Below are 27552 nucleotides of genomic sequence, written 5' to 3' on the forward strand. Positions count from 1 at the left end.
AATCCCCTGAAGTCAATTATAAGTTGTCCTCCGGATGTTTGACGTTCGAACATCGTGTTGTTATTCCACCAAAATATCGAAACAAACTGCTTGTCAATTTACACAGGGAGCATTTAGGAATTGTTAAGATGAAAGGGATTGCTCGCTCATTCATATACTGGCCGGGCATAGACATTGATATCGAGAATATTGCGAACCAATGTGATGCATGTGCAAGACAAGCAAACAAACCGGCAAAAAGTGAGGATCATCATTGGGAATACCCCAAGGGACCATGGGAACGTATTCATGTCGACTATGCGGGACCTTTCGAGGGAGCGATGTTGCTGGTAATCTCGGATGCATACAGTAAGTGGTTAGAAGTGAGAGTTACTAAATCTATAACAGCAACGGCGACAATTGCGTTGTTGGACGAAGTGTTTGCGGCTTACGGCGTGCCGCTAACTGTCGTGTCTGATAATGGAACAAATTTCACTTCTGCAGAATTTAACAACTTTCTGACAGCAGTTGGTGTTAAATATCACAAATATTCAGCGCCGTATCACCCAGAAACTAACGGACAAGCAGAGCGTAGCGTACAAACAGTCAAGAAAGCATTGAAAGCGATGGGTACTACGAGTAGTTCATTAAAGACAAATTTGAATGAATTTTTGAGGCAATACAAAAACGCACCGCATGGAACCACAGGGTCATCACCAGCACTACTATTTATGGGGCGACAGTTGCGCACAAGGTTGAATCTGATTCGAACAGAGGAAATTTCAAAGAAGGTAGAAGAGAAGCAATACGTAAAGTCCAAGAAAACTATTAGTGAGTTTGAACCAAATCAAAATGTTTACTTTTTGTCTGGAAATCCACGGATTTGTAAGTGGCTCAGGGGAACCATAAACGCACGTCTAGGTGATCTGCACTATGAAATACTCTTCAATGGGAAAAGTGTAAAACGGCATGTGGACCAAATACGCAAAGCCCCGGTTGGACCTGATAAAACAGCTAGGGAAGTTGATTATTACAAGGCGAGCCTGTCAACCGAAGACAACACTAATGACACCGATGCATCAGCTGAAGTAGATAGCACTGAAGCAATAACGCAACCGGTGGTTGCTGAAACGGCGCAAAACGAATCGTGGGGATCGGAAGATTTTGAAGGTTTTGCTTCGGCCAATAGTACAATAGGGCAAAATCCTACGTCGACACCGCATACAACACCCGAAACAAGTAGGATACCTCAAATTCCACGGCGATCAACCAGACAGAGAAGGGCATCTGTCGGATACTCACCTTAGCCCTTGCAGAGGAGGGAAAAATTTTATGTATGAAACGAGATTGGCAGCGCCACGACAATAAATTATTTATATATACATCTGGCAACTGTGTTGCCAGAACATTCTTTATCTTCTTCTTTGTTACTTTTTTATCTTTCAACATTTTTTAAAAAATTATCATTGGCCTTTAATCTTTAAAATTTATTAAACTATTTTATGAGCTCGAGGCCTTATCCAAATAAAAACGCAGTATAAATATTTTATATTTGTATTTTTATTTTATATTCGATATTTCGACTTCAGTCTGAAGTCCTCATCAGGAACAATTGAGTATGTTATACAGACTTCAGACTGAAGTCGAAATATCGAATATAAAATAAAAATACAAATATAAAATATTTATACTGCGTTTTTATTTGGATAAGGCCTCGAGCTCATAAAATAGTTTAATAAATTTTATCTTTCAATTTATATACTTTGACGCATTAACTTTAAAATGTAACAATTAACTTATTTCATTAATTAAATAAACACTCATATATAAAAACAACCAACCGTTATCCAATCAAAGTTAATATACTCTGTGTCTATGTGAGGTCCTCATGGACCGGCCAGCTCAACTTTGTGTGAGCATGCAAAGTTTCACGTTTTTGTGGTCTGCATGTAAAAACTATGACTACGAATCACTTATTTCAACAATATATGACGTAAACGTAACTATTTGATGAAATTTTATGAAATTTTGAGGTTCCAGCCGTAAAAAAGGGGCAAAAATTACAGTTTATATGGGTATATAATATATATACCACCGATCTCTATGATTTTTTCATACAACAATATATGCTATATACGTAAGCATTCGGTGAAATTTGAAGCGTCTAGCTCTTAAATTGGGGCAGTCATTATGAAAAGTGTTATATCTGAACAATCGTATGTGGGGGATATATGCTATATATACGACCAATCTCATCCATTTTTTCAGACAACGCAATGTGCAATATACGAAAGCATATGGTGAAGTTTAAAGCTTCAACCTGATAAATTCAGGAAGATATGACAAAAATCCCCTTTTTCTGAAAAATCGGTTGTATGGAGGATATATGCTATAGTGGTCCGATCCGGCCGGTTCTGACAAATGTCTAATCGGACACCTAAATACACCCGCTCACCAAATTTTATCACGATATCTAAAAAATTGAGTGACTACTTTGCATACAAACAGACAGACGGACAGACGGACATGGCTAAATCAACTTAGCTCTTCATCCTGATTATTTCCGTATACTTAATGGTGGATCTATCTATTTTCCTTAAGGACTTGCAATTTTCGGATTCTGACGAAATTAATATACCATTTCATTTTCGTGAAAGTTATAAATATTAAGGAAAATCAATGAAGCACGCAAATACTTCGTTACCATGGAAACCTCCTATTAAAACAATTTTCAATAGGAATTTGCGAAGTTTGCACGATTAACAAACTTTGTGTGGCATTTGGTGCTTTTCATGAATCGCTTTAAAAGAAATTCAATAAATTTTTTAAAACCTTCACTGTTTCATATGAATTTTTGGAAAATTTTTGATGGCCTTACAATAAGGTCAGAGGAACCTAAAGGTTTATAGAGGTTTTCCTAAAAAAAAAAAACAATTTTCCCTCACGGCAATTAATCTAGTGAATACGAAGTTCGTATTACGAACCCACCACGAGGACAACGCTTAGTCATGCATAGAGTGGTAATTCACAACTTTTGCATCTGAAGACTGTGCCCAAAAAGTAGCCGATCTACGACGGCTCAACTTCCTTCTTGTGACCATTTACCTGAAGAGACTGTTGATAATTTAACATTTTATGCTCATTGAAAAATACTTTAGAGCATACGCTCACGGAAAACATCGGTAGATGTTTCGGATCCTGACACTGAAAGAAAAAAGCAGATTAAATCAACCGACTAGCGGGACAGTTCAACCGATATTTCAGTCAATTTTTATCCATCGCAAATGGCCAATCAACTTCGCACAAATTGTTGATACTGAATGGTTTGTTTCAACACAACACGGGAAGAACTTTTTCTCGAACACACCAAAGGCCACCACTTTTTCTCGCTACAATATCGATACAAAACAAAGATGCCACTTTTTATCTGTGTAATAATTACCTCTTTCTGTCGACTAGCAATAGTTTGCATTGTAAATCCATTCATTTGTATATTCACCAAACAATATTTTGAATGTACTAGAAGCTCTGTTGAATTATTGTCGCTGATGTTTGCATAAAAACGTTGTTGATCTAAGCACTCATCGAAATGTCCAAACTGATGCAGAACACCATTTTCAATGCCGGTAGCAGATTTGGCCATTGCATCATACACTGAAAGAAATTAAGAAAACATTTAATAGTACGCCGTACAGCAGTGGTTGTCAAAGATTAAGAAAACTGTCTCTAGCATTTCTTCAGACTCTGAATACTCCATTACTCTCCAAACCTGGAGATATACATGAAATTGATTATATCCATTCGTGGACTAGTTTGACTTCACTAAATTTTAGTTATGGGTAGTCACTTATAAACTTAGTGCCGTTTTGTTTTCTAACTACTTTGATGTTTCTTCCTACCTTCCTACCTAAGCGATTGTATTATATTGTAACGAATCTTGGGAAATCCTTGTTATTCTACACCTTCTGCAAACATTCGAATCACTAAATTGTCGAACAAATAACCAATATTCAGTAATGCAAAATGGTCTATATTAGACTACTTTGAGGGTACTTCACAATAACACTTATACTTCACAACCAATTGTGTGTTTAAACCAAACTGATTCTGACTACTCAGCGTGCGCTGCTTTTATACTCTCCGCCGCCTCATTCGCACATCTCTACCAGAGTCTAGACGTTTCGCCTTCTAGAACTGCTGTGTATCCCGCTTGGTAATTGAGCTACATATATGCGTGTGTATGTGTGAGTAACAACTTCGGCTGATGACTAAGTCTGTGTGTGAGTTATCTCTTCGTTGCCTTTTATATACATATATGTGTAAATGATGATTGATGTGTTCATGTATAGGTGGCTGCTTCATGTTTTTTTATTGTTGCGTGATTATTTATTTAGTATCAGCTTAGTGATGCCAATATTCGTCACAATATTACATTTTTTGCTGATTTGGAATGTATTTAAAGCAAGAGAAATAGTGATTCCTTTTAGCTTTCCGAAGAGCTGGTTTCTATGGACGTGATTATAAGTTTTTTGTCTGATTAGTAGTTTTAAAGACGAACACGTTATGTCAATACGTTCTAAATTAGAAAACTTTCTGGGTCATAGCCCGTCACCATATTCATCCTTCGCTTATTTCTCGTATACTAATGAATTTAAGAATTTCAAGCGTTCAATGAGAACACGCCTCTCTAGATGTTTCTATTTATTTCATTGAGACAGTACCGCCATTTTTCAAACCTCTCAAAATTTCTATTGTCCAGAGTTGGTCATAAAATCAGCCAAGATTTACAGCAATGTTCTTTTGGTCACATGCATAGATAATTAATTAAACATAGCCTGACGTACGTCAAAAGAAGAAAATTGCCAAAGTATGACGCAGGCCAAGTCCGCCTAGTAAGTGACGCATTGTATCTGTTTAAATCACTATTATAAACATCATTTTTTTAATCTATAATGGGCCTTTCAGCGAACTACTTTTTTTGATACGTTGGAAACATGTTCCCGTCAGATTATAAAGTTCGTTCTATAAATGGCGAGTTGAGCCAAATGAAATAATTATCCTTAAAATTTAAGGAAAAGGACTTCGCAAATTGTTTCTCACATGTCATTATAATATTAAGAGGAAAAATTGTATCTATAACGTACACTTTACTAATGTCAAATAACCGCCAAACGACCGCAAAAACACGTTGAGCGAATGTAGGGAAAAAATTTATGCTCAGTAGTTTGCCGTAAAATCTCAACCATTGAGTAGATCAAAAGTACCCAACGGTGAGTTCAGAAAATTGTCACTCAACGATTGATCAAGAAATGACAATGAACCTCTTAACTGAACAATCGGTTGTATGGTATACTTATATAGTACATATTCGACCGAAATCCACAATTTTTGAGCCAACAATGAGTGCCATATACGAAAGCATCTGAGGAAATTTGAAGCTTCGATAAATTGAGTAAGATATGATAAAACAACTTTTCTGAAAAATCGGGTGTATGGGAGATATATGGTATAGTGTTCCGATCCGACCGATTCCGGTTTCGAAAAATGTCACCAAACCTCATCAAGGTATCTCAAAAATTGATTTGCATTCAAACATGGGCGGGTCTCTCTTTTCTCTTTCAAGGACTTACAGTTTTCGATTTCGGACCAAACTTACTATACCATTTACTTTCCGTGAAAAGTATAAAAAAGTACAACTGACTTTCGCCTGAACTCCCAGACGTACGAAAGACTGGGTTGGTCCTCATACAAAATAAAAAATTGCTAGAGCTTAATTTGACGTTTATGTTGAAAGATTTTCAGAGATTTTGTTTTAATTTTTTTTTTTTTTTTTTTTTCAAATGCAGGCGAAATTGTTTCTTTTACTGTACCCTAGTTGTTTGACATTCGATTTTTAAAATTGATATTTTTGACTTGACTCTATGCATAATTTCTTTGAATTACCTATTCAGCTTACCAATCGTTTTAAATAGATATCTTTCCATAGTTTTATTAAACAAGAGTCATACGTTAAGAGCTAGAACTGGTGAAGTGAATAAAACTATATGAAAACGACTTCAAAGCTCAAAGGATTTATAAAGCTTCTCAAGACCAGAATAACGATATATTAAATTTATATATAAACCACGTTGCACCAAAAACGGCTGTCTCGGCTATATTCGGAGAGATACAAAAAACCTCGAAAAAGTTCACCGATACCCTCTCAACGCAGCGGACATTTGCTACTTTTTTTCCCGACCCAGTCTAACGCACGAATTAGGCCTATTTGCGGAATTTTTTCAATTTATAAAAAATTTGTCAAAATTATACGTGTTTAACCCCTCATGAGTCAAAAAATGAATTTGCTGCAATTGCAGAACAATGTGCTGTCAATACAACGAATATGGGAGACAGTCACACAAAGCAAATGTTTCGCTCTATTACTGAAAGAAAAATACTGATAAAATCAACCGAAATACGGGCCAACTCAACCGAAATTTCTGTCAATTTTTATCCATCGCAACAAGATGTTGAATCAACTGCGTACAAGTCGTTGGTTCGTAATTGACCGTTTTAGTAGTCAAATAAACGAAAGAAGTGGTTTCGTTAAACTTTACCCATAGTTTTATTAAATTAACAATTATTACTGTCGCTCTAAGAATACCAATCAAAACTGTTAAAATGAAAGGGATTTCTGTTCTTTTGAAATTACTAGTGCAAACTGTTCGATTAACATATTTTATGTTAAGATGAGACTAACAGCGAAAGCCGTAGAAATGACAGAGGTTTTTGTTTTTTCTAGATTAACAGCGTAAAAAAGCCGGATAAATATGTATTTAAACTTACGTAGTTTTTTTTATTTGTATAAATTACACATAAGTGCGTTTCATTTCTAATGATTTTATTGCTATATTTAGTAATATTAATTAAAATAATAACTTAAATATGAATTCAAATAAACAAAACTTGTTCCGGATTACCATCGACAGCTTTGTACGAAAGTATATTGCCATATATATACGTAAATTGATCGAATTATGGTTAATTCGACTGAGTTCTTTGTCAAACGAACAAATTAGTTTAGTCATTTCAACAGAAGAGAAATTGTCGCTCTTAAGTTAACAAAATTCTGTAAAATTGACAGTTTCCTGGTCAATCTAACTGATTTTTTCTGATCTTACAGGTCATTCTAACGGGAATCAACTGTCAATACATGAGAAAATTTCAAAGAAAATTTTACGCTCACTACGCTCTCTACTTTGTACTTATGACGATGGTGCCACTTGTAAAAAAAATACCAAAATAAGAAAACCACCAAATCGAAAAAACACACAAAATGGAACTTCTCGTCCAAGCGAAATGCAGAATTGCGCCCTTTTGTTGCAAAAGTTTTGCTTGAACGAACAGGATTTTTCCGAAGTTAGTAACATTTTGTTCAAGTTGTTACGAATTTTCACTCACGCGAACGAATTTAATAAGATAATAAAAAACATAATTTTTTGTTGATGTTTGCGACAACATAAAAGTTTGAGTTGTTTTTGAATCGTTTCAACTTAAAGTGTTACGAAAATTAAACTTGGCGAATTACATTTAAAGTTACTACAATGGTGAATTACCTTCCTGCGATTTGATTCCTTACTTTTCTATAGCTTACAAGTTCTCTTTTTGAAATGTTACGTCAAACATTTATACTACAAGTTTTGTTCGAAACAATCAAGTGTGGCAACTACATGCGAGAGAAGAAATTGAGAATGAGCTCAGCTGCAACTGAAAGAATTGAGAATCAGTTTTGTGACTACTATTTTCATTTCTATTTGCAAAGCGAGGTTCAAAACTATAAATTAAATAAATTATAAAATATAAAATTTGGTTAAAGTGCGTTTAATAAAACAAAATAATAAAGTGTATAATGTTTAACGTGTGCCAGCATATTTGATGTAGCCCAATTGACGTTCGGTTAGTAAGTGCCACCGTGGTGTGATGGTAGCGTGCTCCGCCTGCCACACCGTATGCCCTGGGTTCGCACCCCACCGAAAGCAACATCAAAATTTTAGAAATGAGGTTTTTCAATTAGAAGAACATTTTTCTAAGCAGGGTCGCCCCTCGGCAGTGTTTGGCAAGCGCTCCGAGTGTACTTCTGCCATGAAAAGCTCTCAGTGAAAACTCATCTGCCTTGCAGATGCCGTTCGGAGTCGGCATAAAACATGTAGGTCCCGTCCGGCCAATTTGTAGGGAAAATCCAGAGGAGCACGACGCAAATTGGAAGAGAAGCTCGGCCTTAGATCTCTTCGGAGGTTATCGCGCCTTACATTTATTTATTTATTTATGTATATGGCAACATAGGTACTTTCGTACAAAGGTGTCGCAACTACTTTTTTTGTTCATTTGACTCCTAAGACGGTCAATTACGAATCAACGATTTGTGCGCAGTTGATTCAACATCTTGTGGCGATGGATGAAAATTAACAGAAATTTCGGTTGAATTGACCCGTATTTCGGTTGATTTCACCAGTCTTTTTCTTTCAGTGTACATATGTACATACATATGTATGTACTTACTAACCGAGCTTCAATTGGGCGTAAATAAAATATGCTGTCACACATTAAACATTATACATTTTATTACTTTGTTTTATTAAACGCACTTTCACCAAATTTTATTTTTTATAATTTATTTAATTTATAGTTTTCAAGTAGTCACGAAACTGATTATCAATTCTTTCAGTTGCAGCTCACTCTCAATTTCTTCTCTCGCATGTAGAGTTGCCACACTTGATTGTTTCTAACAAAACTTGTAGTATAAATGTTTGACATAACATTTTAAATAGAGAACTTGTAATTTACAGAAAACTAAAGAACCAAATCGCGGGAAGGTAATGGAGTAACTTTACATGTAATTCGGCAAGTTAAATTCTCGTAATACTTTATTTTGAAACGATTCCAAAACAACTCAAAATTTTATGCTGTCGGAAACATCAACATTAAAAAATTATGTTTTTTATGATGTTATTAGATTCATTGGCGTGAGTGAAAATTCGTAAAAACTTGAACAAAATGCTACTAAAATTGGAAAAATCCTGTTCGTTCAAACAAAACTTTTGCTAACAAGAGGGCGCAATTTTGCATTTCGCTTGGAGAAGAAGTTGCAAAATTGTACCCGATAAATAGATGTCCCGATATCGCATAATTTTTTGCAGTGTTATGCACAGTAGGTAAATTCAAAAAAGGGTTTTTTCGTTTTGTATTGATAGCTGAAAAACTAGTTTTTTGTTGCTTTCCCAATTTGTGTGTTTTTTCGATCTGGTGGTTTTCTTATTTTGGTGTTTTCGTTTTTAACAAGTGGCACCATCGTCATAAGTACAAAGTAAAGAGCGCAGTGAGCGTAAAATTCTCTTTGAAATTTCCCCATGCATTGACTGTTGTTCGCTGTTGAAATGACCAGTGAGATCAGTTGTGTTAACAGAAAAATCAGTTAGATTGATTAGGAATCTGTCAATTTTACAGAATTTTGTTAACTTAAGAGCGAAAATTTCTCTTCTGTTGAAATGACTAAACTAATTTGTTCGCTTGATAAAGAAATCGGTCGAATTAACCATAATTCGATCCATTTCACCGAATCTCCGTTAAGTCGAGAACAACAGAACCGATTAGTTGATTTTATTAGCACAATTTCTTTCAGTGTACAGTCTTAATGACTACCTCCAAACTGGTGCTTTTCAAATGCAGAGCGATACAGTTAGTGAAAGAATGATACCAGTGTGGTGGTACTTGTTTATTTTACCACTTATATATGTTATACAAAAAATAATAATTTATGTCCAATGCGTTTTCTTTAAGTTTCAAAAAATATGTTATACATTTTCAACTTGAATTGAATTGATGTTTATTCTAAAAATCTTTTAAGAATTTGTATTTACTTTTCTTTGATTAAATATTAAAATTAGTAAATAGTGTAATTTAAAAACACTTAACAACCAGTACTGAGTGAGTAGTATCGATATTTTTCCTAAAAATACTCGAGAATTTCGTACTCGATGCTTTCCTCCAAGTACTGAGTAAAGTAATGATATTTTACCTCGATACTTTATCGTGCCGATGGTCTCCATTTTTAAGATCAACAAAGTTCAGTCCATTAACACAATAATTTGAGCATAAACTAAGATCGTCGAAGATTCGGTAAAAGCTCCGCATTTGATTTAAACCGACCTTTTGATAATGGTGGAATGAGAAACGATTTCTGCATATGGTGGTAAAAAAAAACAGAATCTCTAACTCCATACAATTTCAATACATTTTAACTTGTCATGCAATAAAGCTTTTTCGTTCTACTGTGAAATTTTGGTGAATGTTATTGAAAATGGTCGAAAGATTATATCCACGCCCACTTTCAAAATCGTTTAACAAATACTGATAACGTGGTGAAACTTGACGAGTGGATAAAAATTGTTACTATGTACAATACAAATTTACTACAATTTTGTAAAATGGGCGTGGCGCCTCCCACATTAAGAAGAAGAAAATTTAAAAGTTTTGCAAGGCGTAAATCAAAAGCCGTTGACATCACTTTGCAATAGGGCGGAAATATGGTCCTTGATATATATATAGAAGCGGATAAGGTCCACGCCTGCTTTAAAAAAAAAGAGGCTTAGAGTTTTAATCGTAACAAAATTTCCAAGATATGGTACATAACAATACTACCACTAGAGATATGGTAATGCAAAGTAGAAAAGTTTAGAAAATAGGAAAGTCGTTCTGATTCCCTTCTATTTAGTTCATCTCTCCACAGACCGTATAATACCTGACACGATTTAACTCTGAGGAGATTTTTACCCAGATTCTCTTCCAATTTGCGTCGTGCTATTTTTAATTTTCCTTACAAATTGAGGGGAAGAGACCCACACATTTTATGCCGATTCCGAAGGGCAATGCAGACGAGTTTTCACTGGGAAGCTTTTCATCGGAAAAATACACCGGGAGTGATTGCTTTTTCTAACTGTAAAAACTACTTTTTGAATGCCTTAAGGCGATCAAAAATCTTTTTAATCATTGAATATTCATGACGTGTATCTTTAAATGTATGCTTGAAATATATGTAAGATGATACAAATGGGTATAAATTGTTCGGTTTGGTCCAAACTTAAAGTTCTTTACGTGTTTTATACTAAATTCAAACAAATTCGTTCTTGTTAAAAAAAGTTTCTTCACATTTGGTAAAAATTCCGAAGTATTCACTTGGATCGAGTATACTCGATACCTTTGACTGAGTATGAGTACCAGCATCGAGTATTTTATATGAGTACCGGTATCGATACTTTTTTTAAAAGGTCTATCACTAGTCACACTTGTACCAACAGCGCTAAAGTCTAAGCTGTTTCTTAATCGAAGGCTGCGACCTTTTTAGAACCATCTACGAAACCAGTTAAGAACGCCTTCAAAAGGTGTACAAAGGTCGGCCATTGCCATTTCGTCGCGCATCACAATGTTGGAAGTATCATTTGCAAGCACTGTCAGGGAGCGGAACTAGAACTAGTATTGTTTCTTAATGCGATAGTTTTACGCTAGTTCGGAACTAGTGCGATTCGCTGCAGGTATATTAAATATGTATGTTAAATTTACCACGAGCATAGATTTCGTTACTGTTTTAGATATTTAGGTTAATTGCGAATAACGTTGTAATCGCAAATTTCCCCAAGCCTATCTTTTCATTTCTCAAGTATCAAGTCTGTCAATATCAAATTTTCACCACACACCATAATTAGTGAAAATACAAAAAAAAATTATATATTCCATAGTAAATATATATTGTTCCAAGTTTCACGACAAAAAAATCAATTGTTGGTTTTTGAATAAGTATTTATTTTTAGAAAATCTCAACTTTTGAGATTGTTACAGAAAACAAGCTATTTAATCACTTTAATGTGCATACGTGTATATGGCGTAAGCGTTGTAAAAAACACTTTAATTGCATTAGAAAATCTTGATTTTTATATGACAAATCAGTATTTAATTATTTGTCACCGATTGTTTTGCCCGCGACTTCCATTCATTCTAAACAAGTTCGGTTACCTTAAAACAACAAATATGGAAAGTGTAAATTTTATTGTGTAAGATTACATACTTAAATGTTTGTTATTACAAGTAAACTAGAATTCTGCTACTATATATACAATAATACTATTAAATAGTTAGATAATTATAATATTTCTAACAACAGTAAAACTTATAATTTAGTACAACCCCGTATGTTTATGAAAACATTTAACTAGTCAGAAAAGAATTAGTTTATAAGCATATATAAGTTTATTTATTTATTTATTTATTTAAGTCTATGAATTTTAATCCTTACAGACTATAACACAAAGAAAATTAAAAAAATACTTATGCCTAAAGTAATCGGTGTACCTAGAAAACAGACTTCAAAATATTCATAAATTCAGTCCTTTGTATAGAAAAATCTAGAGAGCGGAAGTACTTATTGAGCTAAGCTCCCGAATAGCACGCGTAATGGGAGCATTACCAGCGTAATTTTATCTAAAATAATCGGAATAAAATGGAAAGGAATTTCTGAGAGATCTGAGAGGAACATTAAATCGAATCCTTTCCAGCAAATATGGGCAATCAATGTAGCCATTAATAATATTATACGTGAATGACAACAACAGTATAGATCTACGATTTTCCAAATTAAATTTGGGGTTACACTGAAATGACGGTCCTTGGTCGGGAAAAATCCCGAGTCGCTCCGGTACATAGAACCGACTGCCTTGGGAAGCCTATTGGATGGGGCGAAGCACTGCTACAACACCAACCACACCAAAAACAACAATTTTCCAAAGACTTGAGGCTTAAAAGTAAAAGACGTTCAGAGTAGGAAGGCATCGGCTCCGAAAAGTTTAACGGCCGAAGGGCATATTTAAGAAAAAATTGTTGAATTCTCTCAATTCTACAAATGGCCGTTTGGTTGCTTGGTCTCCAAATGAAGACCTCATATTCAAGATGAGATCTAACGTATGACGTGTAGAGCAGCTTAAATGTATAGGGCTCTGAGAATTTTGAGGAATTGCGCCGTACAAATCCGAACATAGAATACGCTTTCGATGTTACGTAGTTAATGTGATTAATGAAAGAAACCCTCTTGTCGAAGACGACACCCAGGTCTTTAATCTCATCAACACATTGAAGTTCATAGTTAGATATACTGTATTTTGTATAAAAAATTTTAGTTGATTTTCAATAAATAATTTGGAAGCATTTATGCGTATTTAATGAGAGACGGGAATTCTGGCACCATTGGTGAAGCTTATTTACATCATCCTGCAGCATTATGGTATCTTCTGGCGATTTAGTAGCTGAGAATATTTTTAAGTCATCTGCATAAAGTAAACGCTACTAAGTTGATGTAGTCATATGTATATATGGGGTATTCCATCCCATTTTGACCAATTTTGAACCCGACCCCTTTAGAATTGGCTGAAAGTGTTTCTTCTTTTTCTAGCTTACGAAAGACGTTTTTCAGAAGTTTTTCAAATTTTTTCATCCAACTCAAAAAAAGTTATGAATTTTTTAAAAAACACCGTTTTTGTTTTCAAAATGCTATAACTTTTTCAAAAATTTACCGTTTGGGATCTTTTTTTTTAAATTTGTTGTTAAATGTACTTTTCGGAAAAAATTTAAAAAAATTTTTAAAGTTTTTTTTTGTAATTTTTCTGTTTCTCGAGATTTTTGGAAGTTCGCCCTTTTTTTTTTTTGTTTCTCATAAAAAACTTCAATTAATTCTGCAATCATCCCCACTAATCCCGGAGTGGGCCGAGAATTTTTTTTTTTTATTTAATTGAAAAAAAACTTTAAATTTTTTTTTGTATTTTTTCCGAAAAGTACATTTAAAAACATAAAAAAAAAAAATGATCCCAACCGGTCAGTTTTTGAAAAAGTTATAGCATTTTGAAAAAAAACACCGTATTCCAACTCAAAATAAGTTTTAAATATTAAAAAAAAACGGTGTTTTTTTTCAAAATGCTATAACTTTTTAAAAATTGACCGTTTGGGATCATTTTTTTTTTAATATGTTTTTAAATGTACTTTTCGGAAAAAATACAAAAAAAATTTTAAAGTTTTTTTTTTCAATTAAATAAAAAAAAAATAAAAAATTCTCGACCCACTCCGGGATTAGTGGGGATGATTGCAGTATTAATTGAAGTTTTTTATGAGAAAAAAAGGGCGAAATTCGAAAAATCTCGAAAAACTGAAAAATTACAAAAAAAACTTTAAAAATTTTTTTGAATTTTTTCCGAAATTAAATTTAAAAACAAATTAAAAAAAAAGATCCCAAACGGTCAATTTTTGAAAAAGTTATAGCATTTTGAAAACAAAAACGGTGTTTTTTTTTTTTAAATTCATAACTTTTTTTGAGTTGGATTAAAAAATTTGAAAAACTTCTGAAAAACGTATTTCGTAAGCTAGAAAAAGAAGAAAAACTTTCAGCCAATTCTAAAGGGATCAGGTTCAAAATTGGTCGAAATGGAATGGAATACCCCATATGTAAGTGGGAAAGTTTGGAACTTGTGTTAAAAGTTTATCCTTATCAGAAGAGCCCCACTGGATCCAATTGGTCTAATAATTGCCTTATTAAAATACTGCTTTAGACCCTAGGCTCATGAGTTTGTGCAGCGTTATTAAGTTTAACAAGTAAGGACGTGACTGTCTTCGGCACAACCTTCAAACCTTTCATGAATGGAGCTGAGCAATAATTTTGTCCCATTCAAAATATCCGAATAATCGGCAATCTAAGACATTTTATATAGAGAGAATAAAAGCAATACTTTCGATAAATATAAAACTAAAAAATAATTAAAAATAAATTTTTAAGTTAAACGGGTTTAATGAAAAGAATACTTATATTAAGTAATAATAGTACTAAAGGTAGAAAATAATTAGGTAGTTCTCATCAATCTAGGGCGTTGATCAGAGAATTAAATAAAAGCGTTGGGCGCGTGAAATTTCTAAAAAAATTTAGGCGTAGCATAACCTGATTAATGTTCAGTTGGTCTTACTTATGACTATCAATAGAAATTTGACGCACAAATACGATTTTTTTGAATATCTCTATACCTGCGCCACCTAGGGGCAATTCTATTCTTGTATGTACTACGTGTTCCAAATATGAACCAAATCGGACCACAAATACGATTTTTTGAAATATTTCGATCCATGCGCCATCTATCGGAGTTTTTTTTTCTTATTATTGCATTGTCATCGGGTTCTGAACTATATTCCAAGTTTCAAGCTTGTAGCTTATCGGGAAGTTAAAAGAACTTTTAGCGTAAAAGAACTTTTAGAAAGGAAAAGAAAGGGGGAGAAGATGGACAGTGAGAGAAATCAGCAGAGGGAAATATTATGTCATGCCTTGTATTACTTTGCAATTATTTTTATACTCAGTTGAGCAGAGCTCACAGAGTATATTAACTTTGATTAGATAACGGTTGGTTGTACAGGTATAAAGGAATCGAGATAGATATAGACTTCCATATATCAAAATCATCAGTATCGAAAAAAATTCGATTTAGCCATGTCCGTCCGTCCGTCCGTCTGTCCGTTAACACGATAACTTGAGTAAATATTGAGGTATCTTGATGAAATTTGGTATGTAGGTTCCTGGGCACTCATCTCAGATCGCTATTTAAAATGAACGATATCGGACAATAACCACGCCCACTTTTTCGATATCGAAAATTCCGAAAAATCGAAAAAGTGCGATAATTCATTACCAAATAGAGATTAAACGATGAAACTTGGTAGGTGAGTTAAGCTTATGACGCGGAATAGAAAACTAGTAAAATTTTGGACAATGGGCGTGGCACCGCCCACTTTTAAAAGATGGTAATTTAGAAGTTTTGCAAGCTGTAATTTGGCAGTCGTTGAAGATATCATGATGAAATTTGGCAGGAACGTTACTCTTATTACTATATGTCTGCTTAATAAAAATTAGCAAAATCGAAGAACGACCACGCCCACTTTTTAAAAAAAAATTTGTTTAAATTCAAATTTTAAAAGAAAAGTTAATATCTTTACAGTATATAAGTAAATTATGTCAAAATTCAACCCCAGTAATGATATGTTGCAACAAAATACAAAAATAGAAGAAAATTTCAAAATGGGCGTGGCTCCGCCCTTTTTCATTTAATTTGTCTAGGATACTTTTAATGCCATAAGTCCAACAAAAGTTTACCAATCCTTGTGAAATTTGGTAGGGGCTTAGATTCTGGGACGATAACTTATTTCTGTGAAAAAGGGCGAAATCGGTTGAAATTAGTTTTTATACACAGTCGGCCGTCTGTCCTTCCGCTCGGCCGTTAACACAATAACTTGAGCAAAAATCGATATATGGTGTAATGGTGTAAAAAATGGCCGAAATCCGACTATGACCACGCCCACTTTTTCGTTATCGAAAATTACGAAAAATAAAAAAAAATGCCATAATTATATACCAAATACGAAAAAAGGGATGAAACATGGTAATTGTATTGGTCTATTGACGCAAAATATAACTTTAGAAAAAAATTTGGTAAAATGGGTGTGACACCTACCATATTAAGTAGAAGAAAATGAAAAAGTTTTGCAGGGCGAAATCAAAAGCCCATGGAATCTTGGAAGGAATACTGTTCGTGGTATTACATATATAAATAAATTAGCGGTACCCGACAGATGATGTTCTGGATCACCCTGGTCGACATTTTGGTCGATATCTCGAAAACGCCTTCACATATACAACTAAGGGCCACTCCCTTTTAAAACCCTCATTAATACCTTTGATTTGATACCCATATCGTACAAACACATTCTAGAGTCACCCCTGGTCCACGTTTATGGCGATATCTCGAAAAGGCGTCCATCTATAGAACTAAGGCCCACGCCCTTTTAAAACCCTCATTAATACCTTTAATTTGATACCCATATCGTACAAACACATTCTAGAGTCACCTCTGGTCCACGTTTATGGCGATATCTCTAAAAGGCGTCCACATATAGAACTAAGGCCCACTCCTTTTCAAAATACTCATTAACACCTTTCATTTGATACCCATATCGTACAAACAAATTCTAGAGTCACCCCTGGTCCACCTTTATGGCGATATCTTGAAAAGGCGTCCACCTATAGAACTAAGGCCCACGCCCTTTTAAAATACTCATTAACACCTTTCATTTGATACCCATATCGTACAAACAAATTCTAGAGTCACCCCTGGTCCACGTTTATGGCGATATCTCGAAAAGGCGTCCATCTATAGAACTAAGGCCCACGCCCTTTTAAAATACTCATTAACACCTTTCATTTGATACCCATATTGTACAAACGCATTCTAGAGTCACCCCTGGTCCACGTTTATGGCGATATTTCGAAAAGGCGTCCACATATAGAACTAAGGCCCACTCCTTTTCAAAATACTCATTAACACCTTTCATTTGATACTCATATCGTAAAAACACATTCTAGAGTCACCCCTGGTCCACGTTTATGGCAGTATCTCTAAAAGGCGTCCATCTATAGAACTAAGGCCCACGCCCTTTTAAAATACTCATTAATACCTTTCATTTGATACCCATATCGTACAAAAAAATTCTCGAGTCACCCATGGCCCAGCTTTATGGCGATATCTCGAAAAGGTGTCCACCTATAGAACTAAGGCCCACTCCTTTTCAAAATACTCATTAACACCTTTCATTTGATACCCATATCGTACAAACAAATTCTAGAGTCACCCCTGGTCCACCTTTATGGCGATATCTTGAAAAGGCGTCCACCTATAGAACTAAGGCCCACGCCCTTTTAAAATACTCATTAACACCTTTCATTTGATACCCATATCGTACAAACAAATTCTAGAGTCACCCCTGGTCCACCTTTATGGCGATATCTCGAAAAGGCGTCCACCTATAGAACTAAGGCCCACGCCCTTTTAAAATACTCATTAACACCTTTCATTTGATACCCATATTGTAAAAACGCATTCTAGAGTCACCCCTGGTCCATCTTTATGGCGATATCTCGAAAAGGCGTCCACATATAGAACTAAGGCCCACGCCCTCTTAAAATACTCATTAACACCTTTCATTTGATACTCATATCGTACAAACAAATTCTAGAGTCACCCCTGGTCCATCTTTATGGCGATATCTCGAAAAGGCGTCCATCTATAGAACTTAGGCCCACGCCCTTTTAAAATACTCATTAATACCTTTCATTTGATACCCATATCGTAAAAAATAAATTCTAGTCACCCCTGGTCCACCTTTATGGCGATATCTCGAAAAGGCGTCCATCTATAGAACTTAGGCCCACGCCCTTTTAAAATACTCATTAATACCTTTCATTTGATACCCATATCGTACAAAATAAATTCTAGTCACCCCTGGTCCACCTTTATGGCGATATCTCGAAAAGGCGTCCACCGATAGAACTAAGGCCCACTCCCTTTTAAAACACTTATTAACACCTTTCGTTTGATACCCATATTGTACAAACGCATTCTAGAGTCAACCCTGGTCCACTTTTATAACGATATTCCGAAAAGGCGTCCACCTATAGAACTAAGGCCCACTCCCTTTTAAAATACTCATTAACACCTTTCATTTGATACCCATATAGTACAAACAAATTCTAGAGTCACCCCTGGTCCACCTTTATAGCGATATCTCGAAAAGGCGTCCACATATAGAACCAAGGCCCACGCCCTCTTAAAATACTCATTAACACCTTTCATTTGATACTCATATCGTACAAACAAATTCTAGAGTCACCCCTGGTCCATCTTTATGGCGATATCTCGAAAAGGCGTCCATCTATAGAACTTAGGCACACGCCCTTTTAAAATACTCATTAATACCTTTCATTTGATACCCATATCGTACAAAATAAATTCTAGTCACCCCTGGTCCACCTTTATGACGATATCTCGAAAAGGCGTCCATCTATAGAACTTAGGCCCACGCCCTTTTAAAATACTCATTAATACCTTTCATTTGATACCCATATCGTACAAAATAAATTCTAGTCACCCCTGGTCCACCTTTATGGCTATATCCTGAAAAGGCGTCCACCGATAGAACTAAGGTCCACTCCCTTTATTAACACCTTTCGTTTTATACCCATATTGTACAAACGCATTCTAGAGTCAACCCTGGTCCACTTTTATAACGATATTCCGAAAAGGCGTCCACCTATAGAACTAAGGCTCACTCCCTTTTAAAATACTCATTAACACCTTTCATTTGATACCCATATAGTACAAACAAATTCTAGAGTCACCCCTGGTCCACCTTTATAGCGATATCTCGAAAAGGCGTCCACATATAGAACTAAGGCCCACGCCCTCTTAAAATACTCATTAACCTTTCATTTGATACTCATATCGTACAAACAAATTCTAGAGTCACCCCTGGTCCATCTTTATGGCGATATCTCGAAAAGGCGTCCATCTATAGAACTTAGGCCCACGCCCTTTTAAAATACTCATTAATACCTTTCATTTGATACCCATATCGTACAAAATAAATTCTAGAGTCACCCCTGGTCCACCTTTATGGCGATATCTCGAAAAGGCGTCCACCTATAGAACTTAGGCCCACTCCCTTTTAAAAGTATCATTAACACATTTCATTTGATACCCATATCGTACAAACAAATTCTAGAGTCAGGCCTGGTCCACCTTTATGGCGATATCCCTAAATGGCGTCCATCTACAGAACTATGGCCCACTTCCTCTTAAAATACTCTTTAATACCTTCTATTTGATTTACATGTCATACAAACACATTCCAGGGTTACCCTAGGTTCTTTTTACAACATGGTGATTTTCCCTTACTTTGTCTCCACAGCTCTCAACTGAGTATGTAATGTTCGGTTACACCCGAACTTAGCCTTCCTTACTTGTTATATAATAAATTATACTCATTTTCAATCAATGTTTTGTGACTCTAATTATGAGATCACCACTGTATTCATGTAAATATGTTTGTATGAATGAATAGATATTTTAAGTAGCCGCCTGCCAGCCATATGAAGCACAAAGGAGTAACATGAGTAGATCAATTACTTATCTATGAATATACTCCTATGTATTTATGTATGTAGCTACGCATGCGCAAGGGTGTTCAACGTATTTAAAAAAATTTAATTCAAGTGCAGATCACGTATTAAAATAAGCGCGATTCAAAACAAACACGATGCGTAAATTACGTCTCTATATACTTATAGCAAATATTAACGAATATATAGATGTTGCAGGGACGAGAAATCGTGTGAAGCAAGCTTCACAAAATTCTAGTAGGTCACATTCACCACTTACCACAGCAGAATTTGTTAAACTACCACTGTCTGTATTTGTTATTTAACAATTATTTGTACACTTTTTATTCAGCTAATGTGTTCAGAATTTTAACTTTTACTCTATAAAACTCCAATCAGTGTATTTCTGTGCTTAAATTATGTTAAAAATTGTGTTAAAGTTTTTGGTGTGGTGAAAGTGACCTACTAGAATTTTGTTACGCTCCGCTGCTTTCCACCGAACTTTGCGCCTGCAACATCTTTATTTTCGATAATCTTTGCTTATAGTAAGTATATACATATGTATGTATGTATTTAGCATTAGCATAGTTTCTAGAGGGACGTCGTCGTTCTCATATCAATTAAATATTTAGGAATAGAAAAGAATTACCATTTTAACAAGTTTTCCATGGATTTTATAATAACAGTAGACGAATAATCTTAATAATCGCTGGTATTTTACTAATAACGCTTAGTTTGGAATTTACAATAAAATATTACACCGAATTTATTCAATTTGTTGTTAAATATATGTATGAAATATATATATGAAAATCTAAGTAGTCATCTTCTATAACAACAGACCCAGCGCACGTGTTACGCGCGCGTTCAAGAATACGAAAAACTAAGTTTGCAAATTTTAAAAAGTTTTGATGGCAATCGATAATTTAAATGTACATAAATTAAAATAATATATGCCTTTATTACCGTTTACAACTCAACTCTGGCTGGGTTGAAATTTCGCAATTTGGTATTACATTACAACTCAACCTGTCAAAAAAAATGTCCGTCTAGTCTAACAACTTTTTGTGGCATTACCGTTTACAACCTTGTGTTGGCGTAGTTGTCAAAGACGTCAAAATCTTACAACTGATTACTAGCAGTTGTCTCATACAATTTTGCAGTTGTTTTGAAAAAATGTTTTGTTTTAGAAGACGGTTCACCACCTAATTTTGAACAAAATTTTTTGAAAGTTGGTATCAAAAGACACGTTTCGACCTCCGATTTAAGAATCCTAAAACAAAATTTAAAATTTAATTCCTATCATATCATTTCGGTTCATATTTTCTTGAGGTTGTTATATTTTACCAGATTTTTTATACACACTAATGCAGAAAGGCGTTAGACCCACCCAGGGTTATGTTTACAAATTGCGGCCGAAGGCCGCCAACGCAGAAAGATGTTCTGTGCAAAAAAACTATGGATGGGCCTCATATTTCGGACCCTGTCGGGACCATTTTGTGGGTTTTTGTGAATAATTTTCGACAGAAATACTATTTTTAATTTCCGTTTTCGAATCCTAAAAACGGAGATCGAAACGTGTCTTTTGATACCACCTTTGATAAGAGTGCACGGGCTCATAAAACGATACCGAATAAAAACAAAACCGGTAGTTAAACCTTTTTTAATCAAACAATAATCAACAATTTTGTACACATTTATAGAAACAACAACGTTTAAACGAAGGATTACATTGAATACATTTTTGACTTTATGGAGCGACATTCCGAAGTTGGACGAGGCTGGCCGCAGTCCGGATGCAGCCAAAATAAGTGAAATTATGCGAACGTGAGTCCCATTAATACTAATCACTACTCCTGAGAATCCTGTTTTAGAGTAAAATACAATTTTTGCTGTTTGGCTTTTAATCCACTTCGCACAAATATGCTTCTCAATAATATCTAAAACCAGTCCAACACCAAAATCATTTCCACAGCATTTTTGATAGCTGTCATCAGCAAGGAATCTGCAACACCAATTCAACTTCAACTAAAATAAGTTATAATTCGTAATACCAAACAGGAGTTGAGTTGTCTTAAAGTTGAGTTGTTTTAATTACAACCCAACTAAGTTGAGTTGTTAACCGTAATAGGGGAAATAATATTTATACATTAGGGTGGTACCTATAAATCAAATAAACAATTGTTTCCAGTCTCACAACTCTAGCTCAAAACACATATATTTTGGCCTCAATTGGGACGATTCCTCCATAGAGACCCAAAAATTTAAGTTTCATTTTAGGATTTCTAATCGATAATGCTAAAGTTGGCGATATCACATATAAATCTCAATAAGAAACAGTTAAGATGTGTTGCACAGTGATTAAAGCTCAGATTTTAATATAAAAAGTCTTAACAATTTGTGTTGTTCTATCGGCCTACTGATTTGTAAGATCGCGGGTTTGAATCGAGCTCAAGGCCTAACAATAATTATTTTATCATTATTATTGTTATGATACATTTTTTCTTAATTGAAAAAATTATTAAATTAGAATAGAAGAAAGAAAAAATTTAGACAACTGCCAAAGCTTGTTGTATAGATCCATTTCGGGAACTGCTAAATTCCTTCATCGGCAACTTTTCGGCGCCGCTGCTATAACCATTCAGCCATCACATCGGTTTTTTGTTTGTCTTCATTATTCCTACTTCTATTCTGGTTCTTGCCAATTGATATTCATATTTAATAATTTTTTCAATTGAGAAAAAATTTTCTATATTCCATCACGTAAAATACCACTACCAAGCACTATGCTTACGCTTACACTTCCCTTACGCTTACATTTAGATTTATCCATGCCGTGACCAAAGATGCTTAGACATCAAAAACGCTAAACATTTTTTAGAAATAGTGCACAGGGGAGCTCTGATTTCCCAAAGAAATATATGTGCGTCTTATTTTTCCTAGAGCTACGACTCTGTAAGAACACAGTCGATTATATACCAGGGATAACAGCGACTTTATTTATGAGTTTTTTGATTGGACTTTGAAATTCTATCTGAGAATTTTAAATTCGTACACTCAATTTTTTATTGGTCTTCTTCTTATGATATGGACACCGTGCTTAAGAAGAAATTGTTCCCGCTATATGATTAACTTAAACACAACATCGTCAAATCATGAACTTCGCCCAGTCATTTCAAACGCAGTCATTCCTTAAATTAAACCGGCTGCGAAATTTGGTGACGTTTGTTATTTAAAGTGGTCCTAACACTGAAATAAAAAGACTGGTAAAATCAATCGCAATACGGGTCAATTCAACCGAAATTTCTGTTAATTTTTATCCATCGCAACAAGATGTTGAATCAACTGCGCACAAGTCGTTGATTCGTAATTGACCGTTTTAGTAGTCAAATGAACAAAAAAAGTTGTTGCGACAGCTTTGTACGAGTACCTATGTTGCCATATATATAAATAAATAAATAAATGTTAGGCGCGATAACCTCCGAACAACAACAACATAACCTACGAAGAGATCTAAGGCCGAGCTTCTCTTCCAATTTGCGTCGTGCTCCTCTTGATTTTCCCTACAAATTGGCCGGACGGCACCTACATGTTTTATGCCGACTCTGAACGGCATCTGCAAGGCAGATGAGTTTTCACTCAGAGCTTTTCATGGCAGAAATACACTCGGAGCGCTTGCCAAACACTGCCGAGGGACGACCCCGCTTAGAAAAATTTTCTTCTAATTGAAAACCCTTATTTCTAAAATTTTGATGTTGCTTTGCCCGGGGTGCCAACCCAGGGCATACGGTGTGGTAGGCGGAGCACGATACCATCACACCACGGTGGCACTTACTAACCGAACATCAATTGGGCTTACATCAAATATGCTGGCACACATTAAACATTATATACTTTATTATTTTGTTTTATTAAACGCACTTTCACCAAATTTTATATTTTATAATTTATTTAATTTATAGTTTTGGACTTCGCTTTGCAAAGAGAAATGAAAATAGTAGTCACAAAACTGATTCTCAATTCTTTCAGTTGCAGCTCAGCTCATTCTCAATTTCTTCTCTCGCATGTAGTTGCCATAATTCATTGTTTGGAACAAAACTTGTATATATGTTTAACATAACATTTTAAATGGAGAACTTGTAAGTTATAGAAAAGTAAAGAATAAAATCGCTAGAAGGTAATTCACCACTGGAGTAACTTTACATGTAATTCGGAAAGTTTAATTTTCGTAACACTTTAAGTTGAAACGATTCCAAAACAACTCAAACTTTTATGTTGTCGGAAACATCAGCATTAAAAAAGCATGTATATTATTATCTTATTAAATTCGTTCGCGTGAGTAAAAATTCGTAAAACCTTGAACAAAATGTTACTAACTTTGGAAAAATCCTGTTCGTTCAAACAAAGCTTTTGCAACAAGAGGGCGCAATTTTGCAATTCGCTTGGAGGAGAAGTTGCAAAATTGTACCCGATAAATAGGTGTCCGGGTATCTCATAATTTTTTGCATAGTAAATTCAAAAAAGGGTTTTTCGTTTTGTATTGATAACTGAAAAACTAGTTTTTTGTTGTTTTCCCATTTTGTGTGTTTTTTCGATTTGGTGGTTTTCTTATTTTGGATTTTTTTTTTTTTAAACAAGTGGCACCGTCGTCATTCTCTTTGAAATTTGCTCAATAAAATATGACACTATGGCAGCATTGCCATCAAATAAGTCCAATTTTCACATCCATTCTGCAACAGATGTCGCAGTGTTGTGAATATCAATTGGCACGAACCAGAATAGAAGTAGGATTAATGAAGACAAACAAAAACCGCTGTGATGGCTGAATGGTTATAGAAGCGGCGCCTAAACCTTGCCGATGAAGGAATTTAGCAGTTCCCGAAATGGATCTATACAACGAGCTTTGGCAGTTGTCTAAATTTTTTCTTTCTTCTATTTTAATTTAAAAAATTTTTCAATTAAGAAAAAATTTATCATAACAATAATAATGATAAAAAATTATTGGTAGGCCTTGAGCTCGATTCGAACCCGCGATCTTAAATTCAGTAGGCCGATATAACAACAAAAATTGTTAATACATCCCAGAGCAAGGGGAAAAAAAGTGTCAATAAAATATGACACTATGGCAGCATTGCCATCAAATAAGTCAAATTTTCACATCCATTCTGCAACAGATGTCGCAGTGTTAGTAAATTATTTTCAATAATTCACGGAAAAATGGAAAAACACGAAAAAATTCAAAACTTAATTTTCACTGCATTTGCTGCGAAAGGTAATACGGCTTTTTCGAAAATAGGCACATATTTCGTTAGGTGTCATATCTATGTGTAGTTGCTAGAGAAATACGCCGCCGCCGCCGATTTAGGTCGTTTTTCGCACGCCGCCGCCGAATGTCAAAAATATCGGCGCGGCAGCGTCCGGCGCGGTACTATATTTTCTACTAATTTAAGACTGTTTAGGCCATTTATTGTTCATGTCGAAAATTGGTCGGATATGGTCGAAAGTGTATCAATGGATGCGCATCGCTGCCAGTTATAAGAAACTAATTACAAAATTTAACTCTTTCAAAATTTTCAAAAGTTATTTAAAATAACAGACACTTTCAATGCTAGCTTAACACGAACTTATTTAAACAAAACACTAAAAGAAGAGTTAGATTATAAATTTAGATATTTTTTTCAAAAAATTAATAATGAACAATCAATTCAAATAAAATTACCCAAGGCAAACATGTTTTCAAATTGTCCTCAAGTTGTTAAAGGTGCCGATTTTTTTAAATTTTACATTGCGATTGGCTGAAAGAATATGCGAAATCAGTGATGCCAAATTCTTTACTAGGTTCTAGGGGCATAAACACCTCTTTGAAATGATCCCTACTTCATAATTAAGTTGATGATTTATGTACGTATAAGAAGGGTTTGAAAAATCACTTGGGTTTACATTCAAACATCTGTTGTTCATTTGCGAAATTATGCAATTGCGTCTGAAATGTTAATTTTGATTTTCACACTTCATCCTTCAACACCCAAATCTCCCGCTTTGGCATTTCCTAAAGTTGGCGGCCCTATCCAAAACTAGTCCCTTGGAGTGAATCACATTGATTATAGCCTATCAACCAAGTTTAAATATCACCTACACGTTACGACTCCTTTGCAAATATGAATACGTAGGCACATATATTTACCTGGTGAGGCTACTACCCTAACGTAGTGGACAGTCAAACTAGTCTGAAAACTGAAGCTACGCGGTCATCCATAACGGGCTCTTATATCATAAGGCCGGAAAACAGCAGTTAACATCTTTCAAGTTAAAATCGGTTGACTTTCAAAAAAATATCGTTTTGTTTTAAGGAAGACTATTGAAATCAATGTTGTGAATACAAACGTCTGCAAACTTTGGTCTAAATTTTAAAAATTTTATGCAGGGTCCTTGTAAAATTTTAATTATGTAGATGCGCCGAGGGTTATACGATTTTCACCCATTACGCAATGACATCCACTTAGACTGCTTATCATTTCGAGGGCTGCATCCTTGGCCGAATAGTCACTCCCTAACGTTTCTAGGTGTTTCTCTGGTGTAGCTCGGCAGCATAGCGCGACAAAAGCATCCGTTGGAAAGTCTTCGGAGCTACACCTAGAGCTTCTAGGAAAGTGACGTCGACGAAGGTATGAGTTCGAAGTCGCAGTCCTATAGCTTCTGTGCTGGCATATGGTGTGAGGGTCAGGAGGCGTGGTAACGACTGGTGTTCGGGATTGCTACTGTTCGCACATCGGGAATTGTAGCTCTTAAAAACAGCCGAAAAAACTGGAGGCGCCCTGTGCCACGAGAGTCATGAGTATTAATAGACCATTAATAGCAACCGTAAGTCGCCTTTGTGCGTGACCGCCAAGGAGCCACAAATGATTTAGAGAAATTGTGTTCGCGACGATTATGAGTTAACACTAGGTGAAACTACGCTTTGCACGAGATATACAGACAAAAGTGTGCATATTTTATGTATATCTATTTCTTTTCTGAAGACGCAGCAGTACCAATTCCAAAGACCGGGGTTAGGTTCGAAGCCTCTCTGGAGTAAGTGAACGAGGGACAATCCCTCCGCAAGGAGCTGCGCCTGAACATTTTTGAACGGTCTGCGTGATCTTGAGGCAAAAACTACGGATCTTTCGAAATGGCCAACACGTTGATTTCCTTAAATTCATACAAACAAAGCCTTTCGTAAATATTATTTTTTTAAATAGAAAAATCAAGCTTTTTAAAGTAAGAACACCGGCGTACGCCGGCGCGCCACCAACGCCGCCGCCGCCGGTATATAATAGAACCTACGCCGCCGCCGCCGATAAAGTGATCGGCGTAAAACTCTACTAGTTGCGCATGCATTTTTTTTTGTATTGTATTTATAGTTAAGAAGGAAACGGCTGCTTTCCATTATCCTATTTTTTGTAAAAACCAAATATTTTTTAGGGCTGCTGACAGATGTTCGCTAAATGAAGCAAAAGGCCCTGTATGAAAAGGGAAACTTAATTATTTCATTA

The 27552-nt window shown here is 35.1% G+C and overlaps 1 protein-coding gene across 2 annotated transcripts in view; it reads right to left on the minus strand.

Annotated features, from left to right (window-relative positions):
- Nucleotides 1-27552, minus strand: part of LOC137250656 (nose resistant to fluoxetine protein 6-like) — a 127285-nt gene that overhangs the window by 66471 nt on the left and 33262 nt on the right. For both annotated transcript variants that reach the window (XM_067783833.1, XM_067783832.1), the window contains exon 2: nucleotides 3422-3633. In XM_067783833.1, coding sequence (XP_067639934.1) covers nucleotides 3422-3622 — 201 coding nt within the window. In that variant the 5' untranslated portion in view covers nucleotides 3623-3633. The remainder of the gene's footprint in view (nucleotides 1-3421; nucleotides 3634-27552) is intronic.

The sequence above is a fragment of the Eurosta solidaginis genome, chromosome 4 (genome assembly GCF_040869045.1).
Source record: "Eurosta solidaginis isolate ZX-2024a chromosome 4, ASM4086904v1, whole genome shotgun sequence".
NCBI classification, from domain to species: domain Eukaryota; kingdom Metazoa; phylum Arthropoda; class Insecta; order Diptera; family Tephritidae; genus Eurosta; species Eurosta solidaginis.